This window comes from Apis dorsata, unplaced genomic scaffold (assembly GCF_000469605.1).
Source record: "Apis dorsata unplaced genomic scaffold, Apis dorsata 1.3 scaffold_68, whole genome shotgun sequence".
Lineage (NCBI taxonomy): Eukaryota > Metazoa > Arthropoda > Insecta > Hymenoptera > Apidae > Apis > Apis dorsata.
Window position 1 is genome coordinate 1,388,828 of NW_006263366.1, and position 17,774 is coordinate 1,406,601.

Genomic DNA, 17,774 nt, shown 5'->3' on the forward strand with positions numbered 1-17,774 from the left:
CTGTATTTTGCCCCTCCATCCCGCCCTCCCCTCTAACTCTACTTCTTCTTTTCTGGGCAATCTCTGGTAAAAATTTTTGTGCGGCATTTGCGTGATATTGAAGAAGACATCGCGACATCGGAGCCTTCATTGTATATTTTCTTCTCTTCTTTCCGCCTACTCCTCCCTCCCCCTACCCTTATCATACTTTTGCAACAACACTTTTATTTATTTTCTAATAAAAGTTAATTTTTATGTCTTGTGATAAAACATTGGTGTGCTCTCTCTTTCAATCGTCAACGATTCATCCCTTTCTTACATCCATCGTCCAACAGAATTTTAAATTTCACTCGATAAAAATATCTTTATCAATCTCTCTTGTACGATTTATAATTTCAATTTCTTTTTTTATCTTTTTTCAACGCATAAATTTTTATCATTGCACGATGACACACGTTCGATGCATTCGTACACAACACGGAAATTCTCTTAGATATAAATCAATCTAATGTCGCCAGGGTAACGAATCGTCCAAACAAAAACTTACTGCCATTATTTTCGCAGAGTATCGTGTTTGTATGAAAAGCAGCAGCGAGTCCTACCAATTTACCGATCGATCCCATCGAATTTCGAAACGAAGGTTTTTTCGATCGATTCAATTAACTTCTATCTCATTATCGTGATCGACCCCTATCACACTTGCGAAAATAATATGAGCGCAAATGCAAAAATATTCAGATTTGTATCAATCCTGTTTGAAACGAATAAGACCACCCTCTTTATTAAAACACGAATTCTTTGAAAACAATTACTTATTGGGTAATTTTTACAATTTATAGACATTGTTGCACACCTCTGACTATGATAAAAAGGAAAATGCTCAAGAGGCCACACCGTAGAAATTACGCAACGAGAAAGTGGCACGAATCATAAATCGTTCTAATTCGATGCAGCGGTATACACACACAAAAAAAAAAAAGAGGAGGAACAGAAATAGAAGAATTAGAAATAAGATTGTTAGAACGTGAAATGACTCATTTCGAAGATAATAAAATTCAGAATTTCGAGAATTTTCGCGCATCGAGAAGCTCGCAACAAGAGTTATAACTGTTTTGAATTTCTTTTTCTTATTTTTTTCTTATACAGTAAAAAAATTTTCAGGAAAATTTTGTATATCGATTATTTCGATTATTGATCCTACAACTAATATAATTATAACCTTTCACTTAGACCGATTGAAAGAAATTAGATCGTTTTTCCGTACACATTGGCTTATAAATACCCCATCGATCACCTATCCTGTATTTCATTTCGTTTAGTTACGTAAATTTGATACCACTAGTCTAACATAATAAATTACGGTTGAATTTTTCATTCGAATCTTTTTCATGCTGGAAAGAACACGTAACAAAACGTTTCGAGGAATACGAAGCTCGCTGTCTAATTAGTTAAATTACTTATTTACGTATTTACAATTACCGATTCTTGTGTAATCTTTGGTAATTCTTAGACGCATGGAACATATTAAGTCTGGAGAAACTTCATTTATATAATTGAGAAATATCGAGGCTGAAATAATAAGTTTCGAAAACATTTTGTTTTTCATAATTAGTAAGAAATCAAGATACGAAACGTCTTGTATCTATTCATCTTCGCATATATATTTTCTTAACATCGTATTTACATTTATCCAACATCGATCTTCCTCGTCAACTTCTTCTTTTCCACAACTTGAGCACAACTTGATCAATCACGCTTGATCGTCCCTCGCTTGATCGTCAAGAAGCAACAGAAAAAAATGAAAGGTAACGCAATCGTTCTCCTCGACCTGCATTTGAAAAATCACAATCCCCCGAAGCACGTATCGTACTTCAAAAATGTTAATTACATTTAACGAGTGTGTCAGGTACCGTTCGATCAGACGCACGAAAGGGAGAAAAATATTGCGAAGAATTCACAACGAATTCTGCTCCCAGCTATTCCCCCCTCAGGCGGTCCTCGTCATTGCAATTCAGTGAAAATTCTTTTTGCGCGCAACGCAATCCACGATTTTTTTTATTGGACAATCTCGAGGCATTGCCCATATACGTGTTGGAAATATGTAAAGTACATTTTGCCACTCGAAGGCGTGGAAATGTTTTATGTTGATTCTCTGGTCAAGTTACTCCATACTTATTCCAGAAGTCGAAACTTTGATCGAACGCAGATGTATCCTATTTGAAAAATTTTCGTTTTTTGTTCTACTTTATTTTAGAAGTTTATATCGTGCTGTTCTCAATTGAAAGAACACTTTAACCGATGAAAGGACGTCGCCCGTTTCCGTACTACTATGATACATCGATTCACTGAAATATTATTTTACCTACTATTATTGATTACTTATATTTGCATATTTTAAACGAATCGAGTAACGTTGTTTATCCGATAAAAATATTTATACTATGTAATTCAGTGGCTTTTATTATCGGCGCCTTCAATTTAATGCGCAAAAAAAGTGTTCTCAACAAAAATAAATTGTTTGTTTCATATATTCATTTATCATTAATCTTTACTAGATTACAGGTATAATTGAAATGATATTCACCAATTATGTGAATGAATAATGGAATAATAAAAAATTATTTATTTAGTTTTTCCCATACAGTAATACGTACATACATCATTAATACGCAGTAGACGATAAAATCTAATTATATTTTATTTTATTTATAAAAAAAAAAAGTTAAAATTGTGCAAACGTCACGATTCCAGCGAAATTTTATTTGCGTAAAATAGAATTTCTTAACGCGAATTAAATGATAGTGCAATTTCTCTTCAATTTAATTCTTATTTTACCCATTGTCATTGTTTCTTTAAGGTAAACAATTACGGAATAAAAAGTAAGTAGCTCGTTCTATAATGAGAAACAAACCTTGTGAAGAGTTTCTCAATACACGAGGACGAATATCGATTCACGTTTCAAGGAAGCGCATGTTTTAATGATAAACTTTGCATACGTCAATTATATCGAACAACGTATAATTCTATTTCTTAAATGATCAATCTCGATCTCACAATCTGTTTAACGCAATATCAAAGATATGACTATTTTCCTATTATCCTCGTTAAAAAATATCCTCGACTTGGTAATCGAAACTTACCAAAGAAACGAATCCTATTAATTCCTCTACTATATAAATGCTTATATCTCTATATAAATAGAAAACCAGCTTGTATCTTTAACTAACTTTAACTATAAATCGTAACAGTATTTATCTCGATTGAATAATTTTCTTTGACTAACTTTCACCTAGAATCGCATCTTTTTATCCAAGTTCGCGTTCTAGTTCACATAATCGTCTGGTTACCCTTAACAGGATAGATCTCGTTAAAATGCTTGACCGTCCACGGAGACAAATTCTCGTTAAAAAAAAGTTTCGAAAAGGGGATATAGGCGGCGAAGAAGCGGCGTGGTGCGGGAGCACCATTTCAATGGGGGTGGAACACGTGGCCGAGGGGTGAATGTAACGACGCGCACAGGTGAAGATAGATCGGGTTTGTTCAACGTAACAACGAGAACCACTGGCAAAGCAGGAAAATGTGAACGTATGGATAGCCCGTTGTCCCTCGAGGTTGTTCAGTGTCGTCAGTTCGATCCGGTCACTAGGCCATTCACCATGAACGAGCGCAGTGAGTATATTTCTTACTATTTATTCATTGTTTCCGGTGATACCGTGTATCCCTATATAGCATGCTTCAAACTTCTCTAGTAAGTATTTTCTCCCTTTATAATCGTGTCAAGTTCAATTTTGTACGATTTCAATACGAGAGAATTGGAATGGAATTCTTTTTTCATCGTTGCTAAAATCTTGGTGCACTTTCAACGATGATAATTTTTAACTTGGATCGTAAAAAAATTCGAAGAATTGAAAAAAAAATGATTTATATAACTGCTTCAAAAATTAAAAATAAATATTCCTATAAATATCATTCATTACTTGACTGCTTAATTGCAAATTAATAAATATTATATATACAATTGCAAATTGTATTTCCATTCAATTTCGTACTTTATTATTTTTCTTTTAATCTTCAGAGGATGAAACGCAGTCAATTTACACGGTCACCAGCCAGCAGAACTTGGTACCGATAAAATCCAGAAACGCCTAGTAAGTGAGATCGACGTCTGCCGGTTGTCTCTGCTCGCCTACTTATTAAGTCGTGTTATGACATGTATCAAATGAGGAAACCTTTAATTTATTAGATTTGTTTTTCTTTTTTCTTTAGCCTAAAGAAACGAAGACACGTACCGAATTTAATGATGATTGCATTGTTTCTCCTGATGGGTCTATCTATCCTAGCGGCACTGGTGTTTTCTATACTTTGTAAGGAATTTTTATCGAACGTGATCTTGCTTTTTCGCATCATTTTACGAAGATCAAGAATTTGGGAAATAAAATTTATTATCAAATTTCGTTATTTTTTTAATTTTCAACTATCGTATTTTGACTTTTTTTTTTCTTCAGATATAACCTACAGACCGACGAAACTCTGCGAAACAGACAATTGCGTTCGTATAGGTAAGCGATTAATTGATTAATCAACTCTGTGATATTCTATATCTCTGTGATTACGATTGGAAAAGATTTGATGAAATTTTCGTTACTGTAGCTGCTAGTTTGAAAGAATCTATGGATACGTCCGTAGATCCTTGTGACGATTTTTATAAGTAAGTATACATTCTGAAAAGTTCTGATTATTGACTGTACATATCTATGGCATACGTTTCAGAATTGCGAAGTATATACGAAGTATATTTTTCAATGTCGTGCAATGGTACACATGAAGTGTTCAGGCTTTCGTGTGCAAATACGATACGATCTTTATCTCCGCATTTTAACGTTCAATTCCTTTCCAGATACGCATGCGGGAAATGGCAGGACGAGCATCCTATACCTGATAAGAGTTTGATTAATTCGTGGTTCGACGAGCGTTTAGAAAAAATATACGTAAAAATCAGAGAACTGTTACGGGAAAATAGGACGGATAGCAACGAACCGTGGGCAGTATCGCAGGCTAAACTATTGTATAGTAGCTGCATAAACGTGCGTACGTTGCCATTTTGATAATAAATGATTTTTTCACTTTCACTTTTGATGAGGAAAGTATTGAAATAAAAAATTCTTTCGAAACATTTCTGCTAATTTGTTTCTCAAGTTATTGAATTTCCATATTCGATGAAAAGATTAAAAAAAGAGAGTAGACCGTCGAACGCTCGAGTTAATTTTCAGAGGCGACGAACGAGCTGGGACTGACGCCGTTGTTCGATGTATTGAAAGAGCTCAGTCTACCCCCGGTTCCTGCGGCCATCACCAAGAAAACGAGCGATTACATCGAACAAATAGCCAGGGTGAAAAAAGTTCTAGGAAAGGACGTGTTCTTCCGCTTCGACATTATTCCCGATCCTCGAAACAGCAGTGAAAATGTAATGTTTCTCGACACACTGATCATCAATAATCCATTGCCCAAGTAAGGATCATGTGTTACTCGTTTTGAGATATTTATTTTAAACGTGATTCGATTAATCGAACGATCGAATTTTTGTATCGTTAATAGCGAGAAAGAATTGGAGAAACGATTGCATTCGATCAGATCAAGTTTCCGAAGAATGGAGAACGAGGAGACGGATGAAAGTGAAGATAAACTGAAAGATGTAGAAATCACGTACATAACCGGCATAATTAAGCAAATCATGAACAATGGAACCCTTGATACTTGCTCTTTAAACGATGAATCATTGCCGCTTGACGAGGAAGAATTGGAAGAAATCACCGAGTCGCTTTACAAATTAACAAGCGCATTTTATTACGTACGTTGTTCGAATAATGCAAGTTAATAACGATTACTGTTAACCAAAAATATTATTTTTATTACAGCTATCCCATTACGATGAAACCACTTGGCAAGATGATCCGACCGATGATAATTACATGCTGGTAGACGATCTTCAAAAGGTGACCGACGAGTTTGTGACGGAAGTTAACTCTACGCTCACGCCTAAACTGTTATGGAGACCGTTCATTGAACTGGTTTTTAAGGATATTGACACTTTAGACTTGGATAACAAGGACAAAGTGTTGATAGGCGATCTGGAATATTTGAAGGAAATCGCTCTTATGTTGACTCTCGCCGAGGAGGAAGAATTAGGTAAAGAAAATTTGAATTTCGATAATTTTTTAAAATTAACACATTATAATTACGCGATGTTGAATTTTCTTCAGAAAGTTACGTATGGTGGGTGATAGTAGATATAATCGTGCCACATTCGTCGGACAGTTTAAAAAAAATTTGGATAGATTACATCAACGAATTGACCAATATCGAGATCGGTGAATCGAGGTCATTCTTTTGCGCGTCCGTCGTCAACGAATTGATGGGTCGGTGTAAAATATAATTTTATTTGGAGTGTATAAAAGAAAAGTTTTTTTTTGGAGATCGTTGCGAAATTCGACGATCTTTTACCAAACACTGCTATAATTTTAGGAATGGCGACCTCGTGGTTGTTCGTGGACTCATCCTTTCACGAAGACAAAGGTAAAAATGTGTTGGAAATGTTGGACAATATAAAACAAGCTTTCGCCTCGATGGTTCTGCGAACCGATTGGATGGACCAGCGGACAAAACTGGCCACGCTGGAGAAGAACAGAAAGATGAAGACACAAATTGGCTTCCCGGATTGGTTGTTCGCCGAAAAAGAGCTCGACGAATATTACGAGAGCGTAAAAAATTGTTCATTCATTTTTAATGAATGTTTAAGTGTTTAGCGGCAATAAAATTAACTCGTTTATTTTCAGATAGATCTCTCGGAGACGGAGTATTTGAGCAATATAATACAAATTATTCGATTGATGTCCTTGAGCGAATTAGAATCCATTCATCTGATTAATTATAAAAATGAATCATAGTAAGAATTTTATTTCATTCAAAGAAACGTTGCTTGAATTGGAAAAGTGATCAAATGTTTTTTTTTTATTTCTCAGCTGGGCGACCGATCCAACGGATGTAAATGCATTTCATACGTATGAGTATAATCATATAAGTACGTATTTTTCTTAAATAAAACTCAACACCTAATATAATCGCACGATTATATGCATATGTCGCTTTTCTTTTTTAACGTGCATGCAGCTGTACCAGCAGGAATTCTTCAATTTCCTTTTTACGAATTGGGTCTTGAGTAAGATCGGAATTACGATCGATATAGGTATAGTAAATAACAGGTTTCTATAGATCGATTTCTCAATTTCAGGTCTCTGAATTACGGCGCCATCGGCTCGATCCTTGGTCACGAATTGACTCACGGATTCGACAACAACGGGAGACACTACGACAGTAACGGGAACGTGAAACAATGGTGGACCAACGAGACTATTTTGAGATACACCGAGAAAATTGAATGCTTCATAGATCATTACAACACTTACTACGAAGCTGAAGTAAGCGCGACGTCATTTAGATAGATTGTTGACCAAAATTGGCGATCGAACATCGGCGAGGTGTTCGATCTCTTTCTTCCATTTACGTGAAATTGAGTTTATAAAAGTATCAACGATTTGACTAAGCATTTATTCGAGCAGATAGACGATTATATCGACGGTAAACTCACATTGAATGAAAATATAGCGGATAATGGGGGTCTGAGAGAAGCTGTCGTCGCTTATGAAAGATGGAAGGCCAAACACGGTCAAGAGCCCTCGCTTCCGGGATTCACTCACCTCACTCACGAGCAACTTATTTTTCTTAGTTTCGCACACGTAAGGCGTTTTCATTTACTTTGTCGGATATTATATCGAAGCTCGATTCTTGAAAATGATTAAAATTTATAATTTTTTTTTTCAAGCTGATGAAAAATGTATCTTTTGAAACGCGTTGAACAATCCACATCAATATTAATAGAAACTTTTTTATTATTTATTTCATTATTATTTTTTATTACATTATTATTCTTTTTTTCTTGTGTCCCTTTCATGTCACGAGATATTAAATTAATGATAGACGATTTTCAAATACTCATTATTTAATATATTCTTGGATTTTATTTTCGATCAATTCGCATTTCATTTGCAAGAAATTTTTTCATTTTTGGATATTTGTAAAACATATTCATCATGTTTAATTTATTCAGATTTTTATGATATTTTTTTCTGCTTAGATTTGGTGCGAGATCAGTACTCCAAAATTTTTAAAATCGATGTTACAAAATAGCCATTGCCCTGGACACGTGAGACTTCTCGGAGTTCTCAAGAATTCCCAAGAGTTCAGCGAAGCGTGGAATTGTCCTGCGGGATCGAACATGAATCCCTCGAACAAATGTAAAATATGGTAACGACAGAATTCCTTGATCGAAAAAAAAAAAAAAACTCCTGAATTTTCTCTTCCTCGAAAAAAAAAGTCACGCTTTTATATTTTTCAATCTCCTCAAATTATTATTATTATTAACATCAATTATATGTATATATATATACTATAAGTGTTATATAAATATTAACTATAAAATATAATTTCATTGATCGAGCTGTAAAGGATGATTGTTAGATACTCGAGTAATCCAATATTCATAATAAAAGAATTTTATTTATTTATATTACACGTCGTGCATTCGTATTTCGCATGTTTAATCGGGAGATTCTTCATTTGTCACAGTTTGAAAATAATTCTTTCCGATCGCGCCAGCTCCAATCGATTCTAAATGCTCTCCAACAACGAACGAATCTATCTATCTATACAATCGACGATACGATTCATTTTCAATAAACATATCCGCCGTTGGCTTCCGTGGGTTGAACGTACTCGTTGGCTGGCGTCACGCTCACCACCTGCTTACTAGCCGATACCGGATTATTGACGAGTTCTTGATTGTAAGTGTCATCGCTAAGAATGGTGACAGGGGTGGTCACCTTAACCGGTTGGCTCGTGGTCAACTGCGACTTGGAATGAGCGCGCGAGGTCGAGGAGGAGGACGAGGACGAGGGCGAGGTTGAGGTCGAGGATGGGGGCCGTAAGGTGGAAAAGTTGGGCAAATACATGGTGGCGAGCTGGTAGAAGAAATTGCCCAGGAATTGCTTGTCTTGCAGGCCCTGATCCGAGATATGGATCACGGGTACCGATTTGGTTTTAAGCACCTCGGTCACGGAGTGTTGGGTCTCGACGGGCTGGTGCGACACGATTCTCACCGATTTGATCGGATCCACCGTGTCCACGGATTGCAGGGGGCTCGCCGTCGACACGCTCACCACAGGTGTTAGGCTCTCGACCACGGTCGGCACCGCGTGTTGCACAGGCGACGAGGTCTTCACGGACTTGACAGATTCCACGGTGTGCACCAGATTCGAGGATGGCAACGTCTCGACGGATTGCACCGGTGTGTAGGTGCGCGTCGCGTGCACGGGGGTCAAGGTGCCCACGGAAGATACGGGTTGGATCGGAGACAGCGTTTCGAAGGGAAGCGACGAGACGGAAGGCAATGCGTAGAGGGTGTGGACAGGGGCGCGTTGCAGGATATGCGTGTGTGGAGCCGAGAAGGCTGGTTGCGCGACGGAATAGGCGGTTGGAACGACGGTTTTGTCGAGCTGGTGGGACGATGAGAGGGAAAGAGGAACGTTCAAATTGACCGCGTGATCGACAGGGATGGATTGTAGCGTCGAGTAGAGGGAAGGAAGTTGGGAAGAGACGTAACCGGGTATGTTAAGGACTCCGCCGTAAGAAGCGTAGACAGTGGGCAGAAGAGTGTTGCCAAGGACGTTCTTCCTCACGGTTTTCGTAACCGAGGGGTTGATCTTCGCTCCGTTGGTAAAGTGTGTTACTTCTATGCAAGAGAGAAAGAGAGAGAGATTAGGTATCGATTGTAATTATAAGAATGTGGTACGATGCGATACGATACGAATCTCTGATGGTATTTTTAAAAATCTTGAAGAAATTTCGACGGATAAATTATTCAATATGCAAAATATGTGGCACGATATTAGCAATACTCGAATAGTGACTCGAATTATGTAATGTTAAAAGATTCTTACGTTTTACGGTAGGCCAGTGTTCAACGATGTTCACAGTCGATGGAGATCCTTCGTGAACTCGAGTGTTTACAGTTTTGACCGTGGATTTGACTTGAGACGCGGATTCGGTATTTACGGCGGTCTAGAGAAAATTAGATATGTTTTACTCGTTTGGAGTAATTTGCAGAATGGATAAATTATTGTAGAAAGTGTTAAGTTTACCTTAACGGTTTTATCCACGGGAATACCGTAAGGGGCTGGTGGCGGTGTGACATTTACCGTCTGCAAATAGAAAATTACGGCACAATGTGATTGAACTTCGTTCGATTTATTCTATACGTACTTCGACGCTTTCAACTGGAACCGAGAATGTTGTGCTTGATACTACTTTTTCAGGTTCTACGTTAACCACTTCAGCGACCTGAAGAAATACGTAATACCTCATGATTTCGTCGGTAGAATCTTTATGAAATAATTTTTCCCTTTATAATTTTTATTCCAGTTACCGGTGTGGAATATTCGGTGATAGCGAGGGGTGACAAGTAGTCGTTACCAAGAGGAGCGCCCGGTTGATATCCAGGGGGTCCATAGACGTCCTGTACCACGGATTTGTCATCAAAGGATTTAACTTGCACCACGTTGTCGAGATGATGATCGATTCCGTAACGTGGATCGCCTGGAAGAACGTCCCTTTTATGCTTTGGCTCGGGGAAAGCCGAGGAAACCGTCAAATAAGTCTGAAATAATTTGTGAGAAATATTATTTTCTAGATATTTGTTTGCGCGTTTCACAACAATTTCTTTTCATCTATAGTCTTTGATCAAAATTTTTAAATTCCAGTGAAAAGATGTTTATCGAATAGAAAAAGATGAAATCTATCTCGATAAAATATTTTTGGCTGTACACTGAAAGAGGCACCTTACCAAAGCGATCAGCAACAACCTCATGTTTACGGTATGCTGTTTGAATAAGGAGTGGAATATCATCCCAAAGATATTTCGATCTTTTATACTTGACCGATGTTCCCTCTCAGTTTATTTCGTAATCGGATGGCATTGGGAGAACTAGATTTTTTAATTGACTTTTTTTGAAGGTCTCCTCATCGTCGAGAGATGATCGTCGAGCGAACAAAATGTTTTCTGAATAATCCTCGCTTGTGCGTGTTGGTGACACTGCCGACCGAAGAAAATAAAATTCCACTTTTGTTTCAGTGTTGGTGTTCCTCTTCTCTGATCTTCCGTCCACCGATCTTTACTTTCGATATTTTAACCAATCATTATGTATGTGAACGGACGATGATTTATGCAAATCTCTATGCGTCTCTTTCCTCAACTTCGCTATCTTTTTTTTCGTTCTTTTTCTCTTTTCTTCTCATCATCGACATCAAAAAAAATGCGCATGTATGACCATTATCGAGCTTCGTTCGAAGAAGAAGAAGCTTTTAAAGGATTCGGATAACGAACGATGGACTTTCGTAAGATTTAATGGATTGTCAATCACCCCTAAGTATATAATTCGTATGATCCCAATTATTGAACGTCAAGTTTATGACAGCTTTGTGTTTTGAGATATGCATGTGGCAGATGTGTTTCATAACTTTCCAAATGCAGATGTATGCGATGATGTTTTTAATATCTTTTTTCTTGTAGAAAACAATTTGTAGAAAATAAAAGAGATAAACAACTTTGATATAGATCTTGTAGAATATATTTTACAAGTTTATTATTATGAAGATGATAGTAGACAAGTCTAATATTCTTGAATTTATTTTTTAATTTTTATTTAGGTTGAAAAAAAATGATATAAGAGTCATTGCGTGTATAACGTGTGTCCAACAGTTGATAGAAATATTGCAATTCATTTGCATTAATTATTTATTTAAATTAATGTTATATATTTAAATACGAATTCCACATCCTTGACCTATAAAAAACTTCAGTTTATCAATTGTTTTTGTAAACAAGATACCGATCAATATATATTTTATATGCATTTCCATCGTCAAGTAATTGGATAAAATTATTTTGAAGTTTCTATGATGAAATACAATTTTTTGTCAAGTATGTAATAAACGAACGATGTTTTGAAGAAAGAAATGTTTCGAAGTCAGAAATAGATGCCATAAAATTTTATTAGTACCAATTTTATGAATAAATTTAACGAATAAGAGAAATATATTGTTTTTCGTTTAAAGTAACAATAATTTTATTATTATTTTTTTAAATGCAAATATTTCAATAATTCATAAAATTGTCATTGAACAATTGTTTTAATTTCAAATTAATTTTCACAAATTTCATATTTTATTAATAATATTCTTTCGCGTTTTTTGCTTCTTTTGTTAGAAATCTATTTAAAAAAAAAAAAACTGTTGTCTTTTAAGTTTGGAGAAATCTTTTTCTACTTAATTTATGATGGGCAGAAATCGAGAATTTCTCTTTGTCCAAGCTTGTATTTTGGACATATCTAGATAGACTCGTTTCTTCGTGATAAATCGACCGATTCACTGAATAATTTAAGAACATCGATAATGCATTAATTGCATAACAAACAACTCCATAAAAGACATATATTAAGACATTCCGATCTGATAGAAATTCAATTGCGCAATCTCATAAATTTCGTACTTTAATTTCAACAATTAATTATCGAATCAAAAATTCAAAGTTAATGGGTTATATAGAGAATTAACAAATTATTTTTTTTTTTTTTTATATTTTTTCTTATAACTTAAATTCAAATTGAATTCTTTTCTTCCTTTTTTTTTCCATTGCAAGAAAAAAAAAGAACAATGGATAATAACAAGTACAAAAAGTATTTTACAAAAATATTTACAAAAAGTAAATATTTTCAAAATTAAATATCAATGATGAATTGAAGGAGATCAAAAAGTGTTTATTAAAATTTTTTAAAGTCATTAAATATGCCGCGCATATTCAATTGTAACAAATCGAATTTTTTGTTCGAATAACACTGTGGCTCTATCTATGAGTTATATTCGAAAGTATATAAAGATATATCACCATAGATTATATATATAATAGATTCTATAAGTCGGTATTTCAGAATACGTAATGAAAAATTTTATACGACGATGCATCTATTCTACATTTTCTTTATGTCTGTGCATAGATTATTCTCCTAGCAGATAAAGCAAGAATTAATGGTAAAGAGTAAAAGAATTCGTTTTATACTCACATAAGCTTATGAAATTCTTTTCTTTCTTTAATTTATTTTCAATTTAAACAACAATCCTTCTATTGCATTCGTGTCCATATATCTTTATATCTCATACATAAATGTCTTTCTATTGATTTAAATTTTGTATAATAAAACATTTTTACTTAATTTAAAATTTTTATACTTCGCTTTGTTAAAAAGCAAATTATACAACTATAAAACGCTGGCTGAAAACTTTTAGAGAATAATAATAGGAGAATCGAAAAAGATTTATTAGCACTGTAAATTGCAGTGAGAGTGAAGGTATATATTACCCTATTGCACGTGTATGTCGCAAATATATGCGTCGTCCATTAGAGAGCATTATTATGTTCATTTATGGATATTAGTTATAAGCTCGCTCTTCTACCGAGTTGCGGAAAGAAAAGACTCGCGCTCTAATTATCCCGATTATCTTCTACCCATGTCAGGTCGTGTTTCACTCAACTCCCATGGAAAACCATGTCAAGTATCATTATCCTTTTGTTTGTCTCTTCTTTGCACTCTAATTTCTTTTAAATAATAAAATAGAGAAAGATGATCTTGAAAGTAGATTCTTTGGATAAGGTTTCAAGTATGCGTTTCGATTATTGAATTTCATGTATATTTATTTAATAATTGTTTCTATTAAACTTAATAGAAAGTAATATAAAAAAAATTGGTATGTATAAAAAAAATAACATTGTGATAAATAAAATGAATTTTTATTTATAGATTTTTATTATAGATACAATTTTAAATAATTTTCCTCTCACGAAGAGTTCTTTTGAAAAGCTATTTCCGTTTTATACCTTTTATGACTTTTTACCTTTCTCTTGGAAGACAAACGAAATAAGGATAAGGTAATGCAATTTTTATCGTTTCGCGTTAATTTATTCATTTTTTGTCATATGGAAGATCTACGATGGAAATTCAATCGGTATCAAAGATATACTTTGTCCGTTTTATATAAAACAGATAATCGATATATAATTCGACACTCGGGATTACTAGTTTTCACCAAAAGTGAGAGGAGAAAGAGGGTTGACCGGTGAATGATTTTACTTTTGCTTTTGTACTGAACCGGATTCTATCGCCCTTATAAGAAAACTATTACTGATTAAACGCTACATTTTTTTCTCTCAAATCGGAAGGATACACGTTCTATTAGATCTATTATATACCATACAATTCAATTTTTTACATAATATATAAATATACACAAAATATACACTTTGCACCAAGAATAAATATACACTCGTACCAAGAATTGGGATTTTTCAAGGATCTCGATAAATTTTTCGTTGTCCTTCCTGTCACTGTTGGATCATACATTCTCACCAATATTTCCGTGCTTGGAAGAAAATATAGAAAAATATCAGTTGCAATAATTTGCACGAAAAAAAAGAAATTAAAGAAAAGAAATATAACATTTTTTAAAAAATAAATAAGCGGTAATTACTTACTGTTCTCTAAAATGTTAACAGCTGTCAAAATCGATTTGATTTCTTCAACGGATACTACTTTCCTTTGAATCTCGGTATAGGATCGAAATGCTTGTTGTACTCATGTATCATTCCGGCGAAGTTTTACAAGCAGCGGATTTGTTTCGCTCGCACGAGTGCATGCGAACGAGTGTGGCTGTAGAAAGAACCAGATGATCCAGATTATCCTTTTACTTTGGACGTTCTTTCAGTGTTCGAGAACGATAATCCTTTCACCGTTCTCTCCCTCGACCGTGAATAGTTTTCGCGGTTCGCATTTCAGAATCGTCGATTGCTCTCACCATTTTTTACAAACAGGAAATTACAACGCGGCCTCCGCTTCCTAATGCGATTTCCTCACCTTCTCTATCATCGTCCCTTCTGATCATATTGGGCGAAAAAAATTGAACGAAATATTCTTCTATAATTAGAAGAATTGGAAGAATTATTTTTAAAATACAAAAAATTTTGAAACATGTTTATTCTGAGTTAGATATGTAAAAATTGAAATCATAATTTCATATTTAATAATAACTTGTCAATCGAATGAAATTGATACGATTTCGATCGAAGATAAATGTAATGTTTCGATTGAACAAATATGATTTATTATTAATTATCATAAATATCTTAAACGTAAAAAGTAATCGTTACCGTGAAAAGAGGTGTGAACAACTTTCGTATAAAATCACGTAGAGTGCATACGTCAATTTTGACACTCGTAATTGATCGTGTAATTAATCGAAACATCCAAGACACGAGTAATTACGCTCGACGAAGATTGCGCGCTCGATGAAAAGACATAACAAGATAATCGCATTCACTGTCACGATTCATCCTTTAAAAGGAAGAAGAGAAAAACGCTGGAATCATTATAGAGAGTTGGAAAAAGGAGGAGAGGGAAGCTGCGTGACTGGGTCAGTTACGAAAGAGTAAACACACAAATTCCCTTTCGGCGCAGTGCGCGGAAGATGCAGAGGAGAGGATCGATCTCGATTGCGCTTGAAATCGAGCGTGGTGGACGGAGACCGTGGCGTGGTGGCGGTCGTCGAACTCGCGAGAAGAGCAAGGAAGAAAAAAAAAAGAAAAGAAAAGAAAAGAAAAGAAAAGAAAAGGGGAGAAGCGGAGACAAGACTGGAGAACGCAAGCCAGTCGGAAAGAGAGTGCTTTCTTCGTGGATCGGCGATGGTGAAGGTCCTCGTATATAAGCAACTGCCGGTACTGCAATTGTCAGTGTGATTCGTCCCATCGGAAACGCCTATCTTCTTACACCTACGAAACCGGATGACGATGTGGCGAGTAGTAAGTTTTAATCATCGTCGAGATGGCGAGACGCGTCGAGCAGCAATAATTCTCTCTCTCTCTCTCTCTCTCTCTCTCTTTACAACTTTCGTTGTAAATTTTGTGAACGTGTAACTCGAGTGGACTCGAACAGAGTTACAGGGTTGTAAAGTGTGAACTGTTCTTTTCTTGTCCATTTTTTTTATTCGGAGGGGGGCGTGAACCGCCCAAAAAGTGATTTTAAGCGGGAGAGATTTGTCGGAGAAAGCATTGCAAATTCTCTTGGTATAGATTATCGATATTTACGTGGATCTGTGCCTAAAAGAATTTCAACGGAGAAAGTTAATTTCCGTTCACTTGGGTCGGATATATAATAATTGAGATTCGTTTAATTCTTCTTATGATATTTCACGAACGTAGAAAGGATTTTCTACGTTCCTCCAGCTCGACTCTCGTCAGATTTATCTTGGCGTGCAGTTCGATGAACTTTAATCGCGATTATATATATACGTTTGCAGTTTTTGTTCGCTTTGGCCGTGGTCGCCGCAAGGGCCTCTCATTTCTCCTCCCTGGAAGGCCATGGTCTTCATTCGAGCGAGCCCAAGCTTATCTCGCAATCGGTTCATCTCAAAGAAATACCGACCAAAATCATCAAGGTCACGAAAACCGCGGTCGTCAAGGTGCCAGTTCCCTATCCAGTCAAGGTATTCCTTATTAATTTCTCCTTATATTAATTTCACAGTAATGCATATACACAATCCATAATAAATCTCTTCATCATCTATACAAAAATAATATTAAATAAAAATAACTACTGCAAAATTCAATCTCCCACAATTCTTTTGTACAATCCAATCAAACAAATCTCTTCAACATCAAAATTGGAAAATTCAAATTTTTCGCAATTCTTTTGCACATACAATCCAATAAAAAATCTCTTCATCATGAATACAAAAACGATATTAAATAAAAATAACTAGTGCAAAATTCAAATCTTATCAAAATTCGTCTTATTTCCACCCGATTGCCGCAAAATCGGACAAATCGATAGGAGGTTTCGTTGATCTAGAAATTCCTTTCTCTTTTGTAGGTACCCCATCACATACCGGTCCCGGTGCCAGTGAACCATCCGATCGCTGTTCCGTATACGAAGCTGGTGAAAGTTCAGGAACACGTGCCGGTCGAGGTGTCCAGGCCAGTCCCGATCGAGATCCATCAGCAAGTACCGGTGGTGGTGCCGAAGGCGGTCCCGGTACCGCAGCCGATTCCGGTTCCTCATCCCGTAACGGTGAACAAGCCTGTCTTCTACCCGGTACCACACCCGATTCCATATCAGGCGAGCCATTCCGAGGGTGGGATCGGAGGTGGAGCTGGTGGATACGATTCTGGGGATCACGAGGGCCACGAATCGGAGAGTTACAGCTCTTACACGGTGAATCAACACGGCCACGAGCAGGACGTCCAAGGTGGACACTTCCAACCATCTCAACCCGATTACGGCTCGCATCATTGAACGACATCATTTTCACATTTCCGTTGTACATATTGTCGTTTATACTATACTGTTTAAAGCCTGATTTGTTAAGTTTATGTTTTTTTAATTTTTATGTTTTTTTGTTGACTTGACGTTCTTTCCTATTTTTTCTTTTTTTTTATATGATTGTTTTAATAAAAATTTGTACTTTGTGAAATACTTGGTGACGGTCGATGGTTTCACTTCTTCAAACGCTCACAGTTACGGCAATTGTTCGATCAAATTATTTATATTTATATGTAATTGCGAGATCGATGGGATATCTAA

The 17,774-nt window shown here is 35.8% G+C and overlaps 3 protein-coding genes across 6 annotated transcripts; 2 read left to right on the top strand and 1 right to left on the bottom strand.

Annotated features, from left to right (window-relative positions):
- Positions 1-3,419: 3,419 nt before the first annotated feature.
- Positions 3,420-8,365, top strand: LOC102677689 (neprilysin-4-like). Of its 3 annotated transcripts, none has more exons than XM_006610086.2 (17): positions 3,420-3,648; positions 4,055-4,127; positions 4,246-4,343; positions 4,485-4,538; positions 4,630-4,687; positions 4,877-5,067; positions 5,250-5,487; positions 5,575-5,827; positions 5,895-6,165; positions 6,240-6,395; positions 6,502-6,737; positions 6,813-6,922; positions 6,999-7,057; positions 7,147-7,195; positions 7,268-7,454; positions 7,596-7,772; positions 8,171-8,365. In XM_006610086.2, the coding sequence occupies exons 1-17, from the start codon at positions 3,567-3,569 to the stop codon at positions 8,342-8,344; spliced, it is 2,466 nt and encodes an 821-aa protein (XP_006610149.1). In that variant the 5' UTR covers positions 3,420-3,566; the 3' UTR covers positions 8,345-8,365. The 3 variants fall into 3 exon arrangements, with proteins under 3 accessions (XP_006610149.1, XP_031371244.1, XP_031371245.1); XM_031515384.1 differs by lacking the exon at positions 3,420-3,648 and adding an exon at positions 3,812-3,830; XM_031515385.1 differs by lacking the exon at positions 3,420-3,648 and having other exon boundaries at positions 4,066-4,127; positions 4,223-4,343.
- Positions 8,366-8,616: 251 nt separating this feature from the next.
- On the bottom strand, positions 8,617-11,663 carry LOC102681271 (location of vulva defective 1-like). Of its 2 annotated transcripts, XM_031515386.1 has the most exons (7): positions 10,934-11,663; positions 10,517-10,747; positions 10,354-10,431; positions 10,233-10,292; positions 10,032-10,152; positions 8,984-9,823; positions 8,617-8,953 (listed from the first exon to the last, which is right to left on the bottom strand). In XM_031515386.1, exons 1-7 carry the CDS (start codon positions 10,994-10,996, stop codon positions 8,766-8,768), a joined length of 1,581 nt encoding a protein of 526 aa, XP_031371246.1. In that variant the 5' UTR covers positions 10,997-11,663; the 3' UTR covers positions 8,617-8,765. The 2 variants fall into 2 exon arrangements, with proteins under 2 accessions (XP_031371246.1, XP_006610175.1); XM_006610112.2 differs by having other exon boundaries at positions 8,617-9,823.
- A 3,689-nt stretch (positions 11,664-15,352) lies between these two features.
- LOC102677551 (zinc finger protein 512B-like) lies at positions 15,353-17,570 on the top strand. Its single transcript, XM_006610085.2, has 3 exons — positions 15,353-15,994; positions 16,492-16,677; positions 17,064-17,570. Exons 1-3 carry the CDS (start codon positions 15,977-15,979, stop codon positions 17,484-17,486), a joined length of 627 nt encoding a protein of 208 aa, XP_006610148.1. The 5' UTR covers positions 15,353-15,976; the 3' UTR covers positions 17,487-17,570.
- Positions 17,571-17,774: the final 204 nt, after the last annotated feature.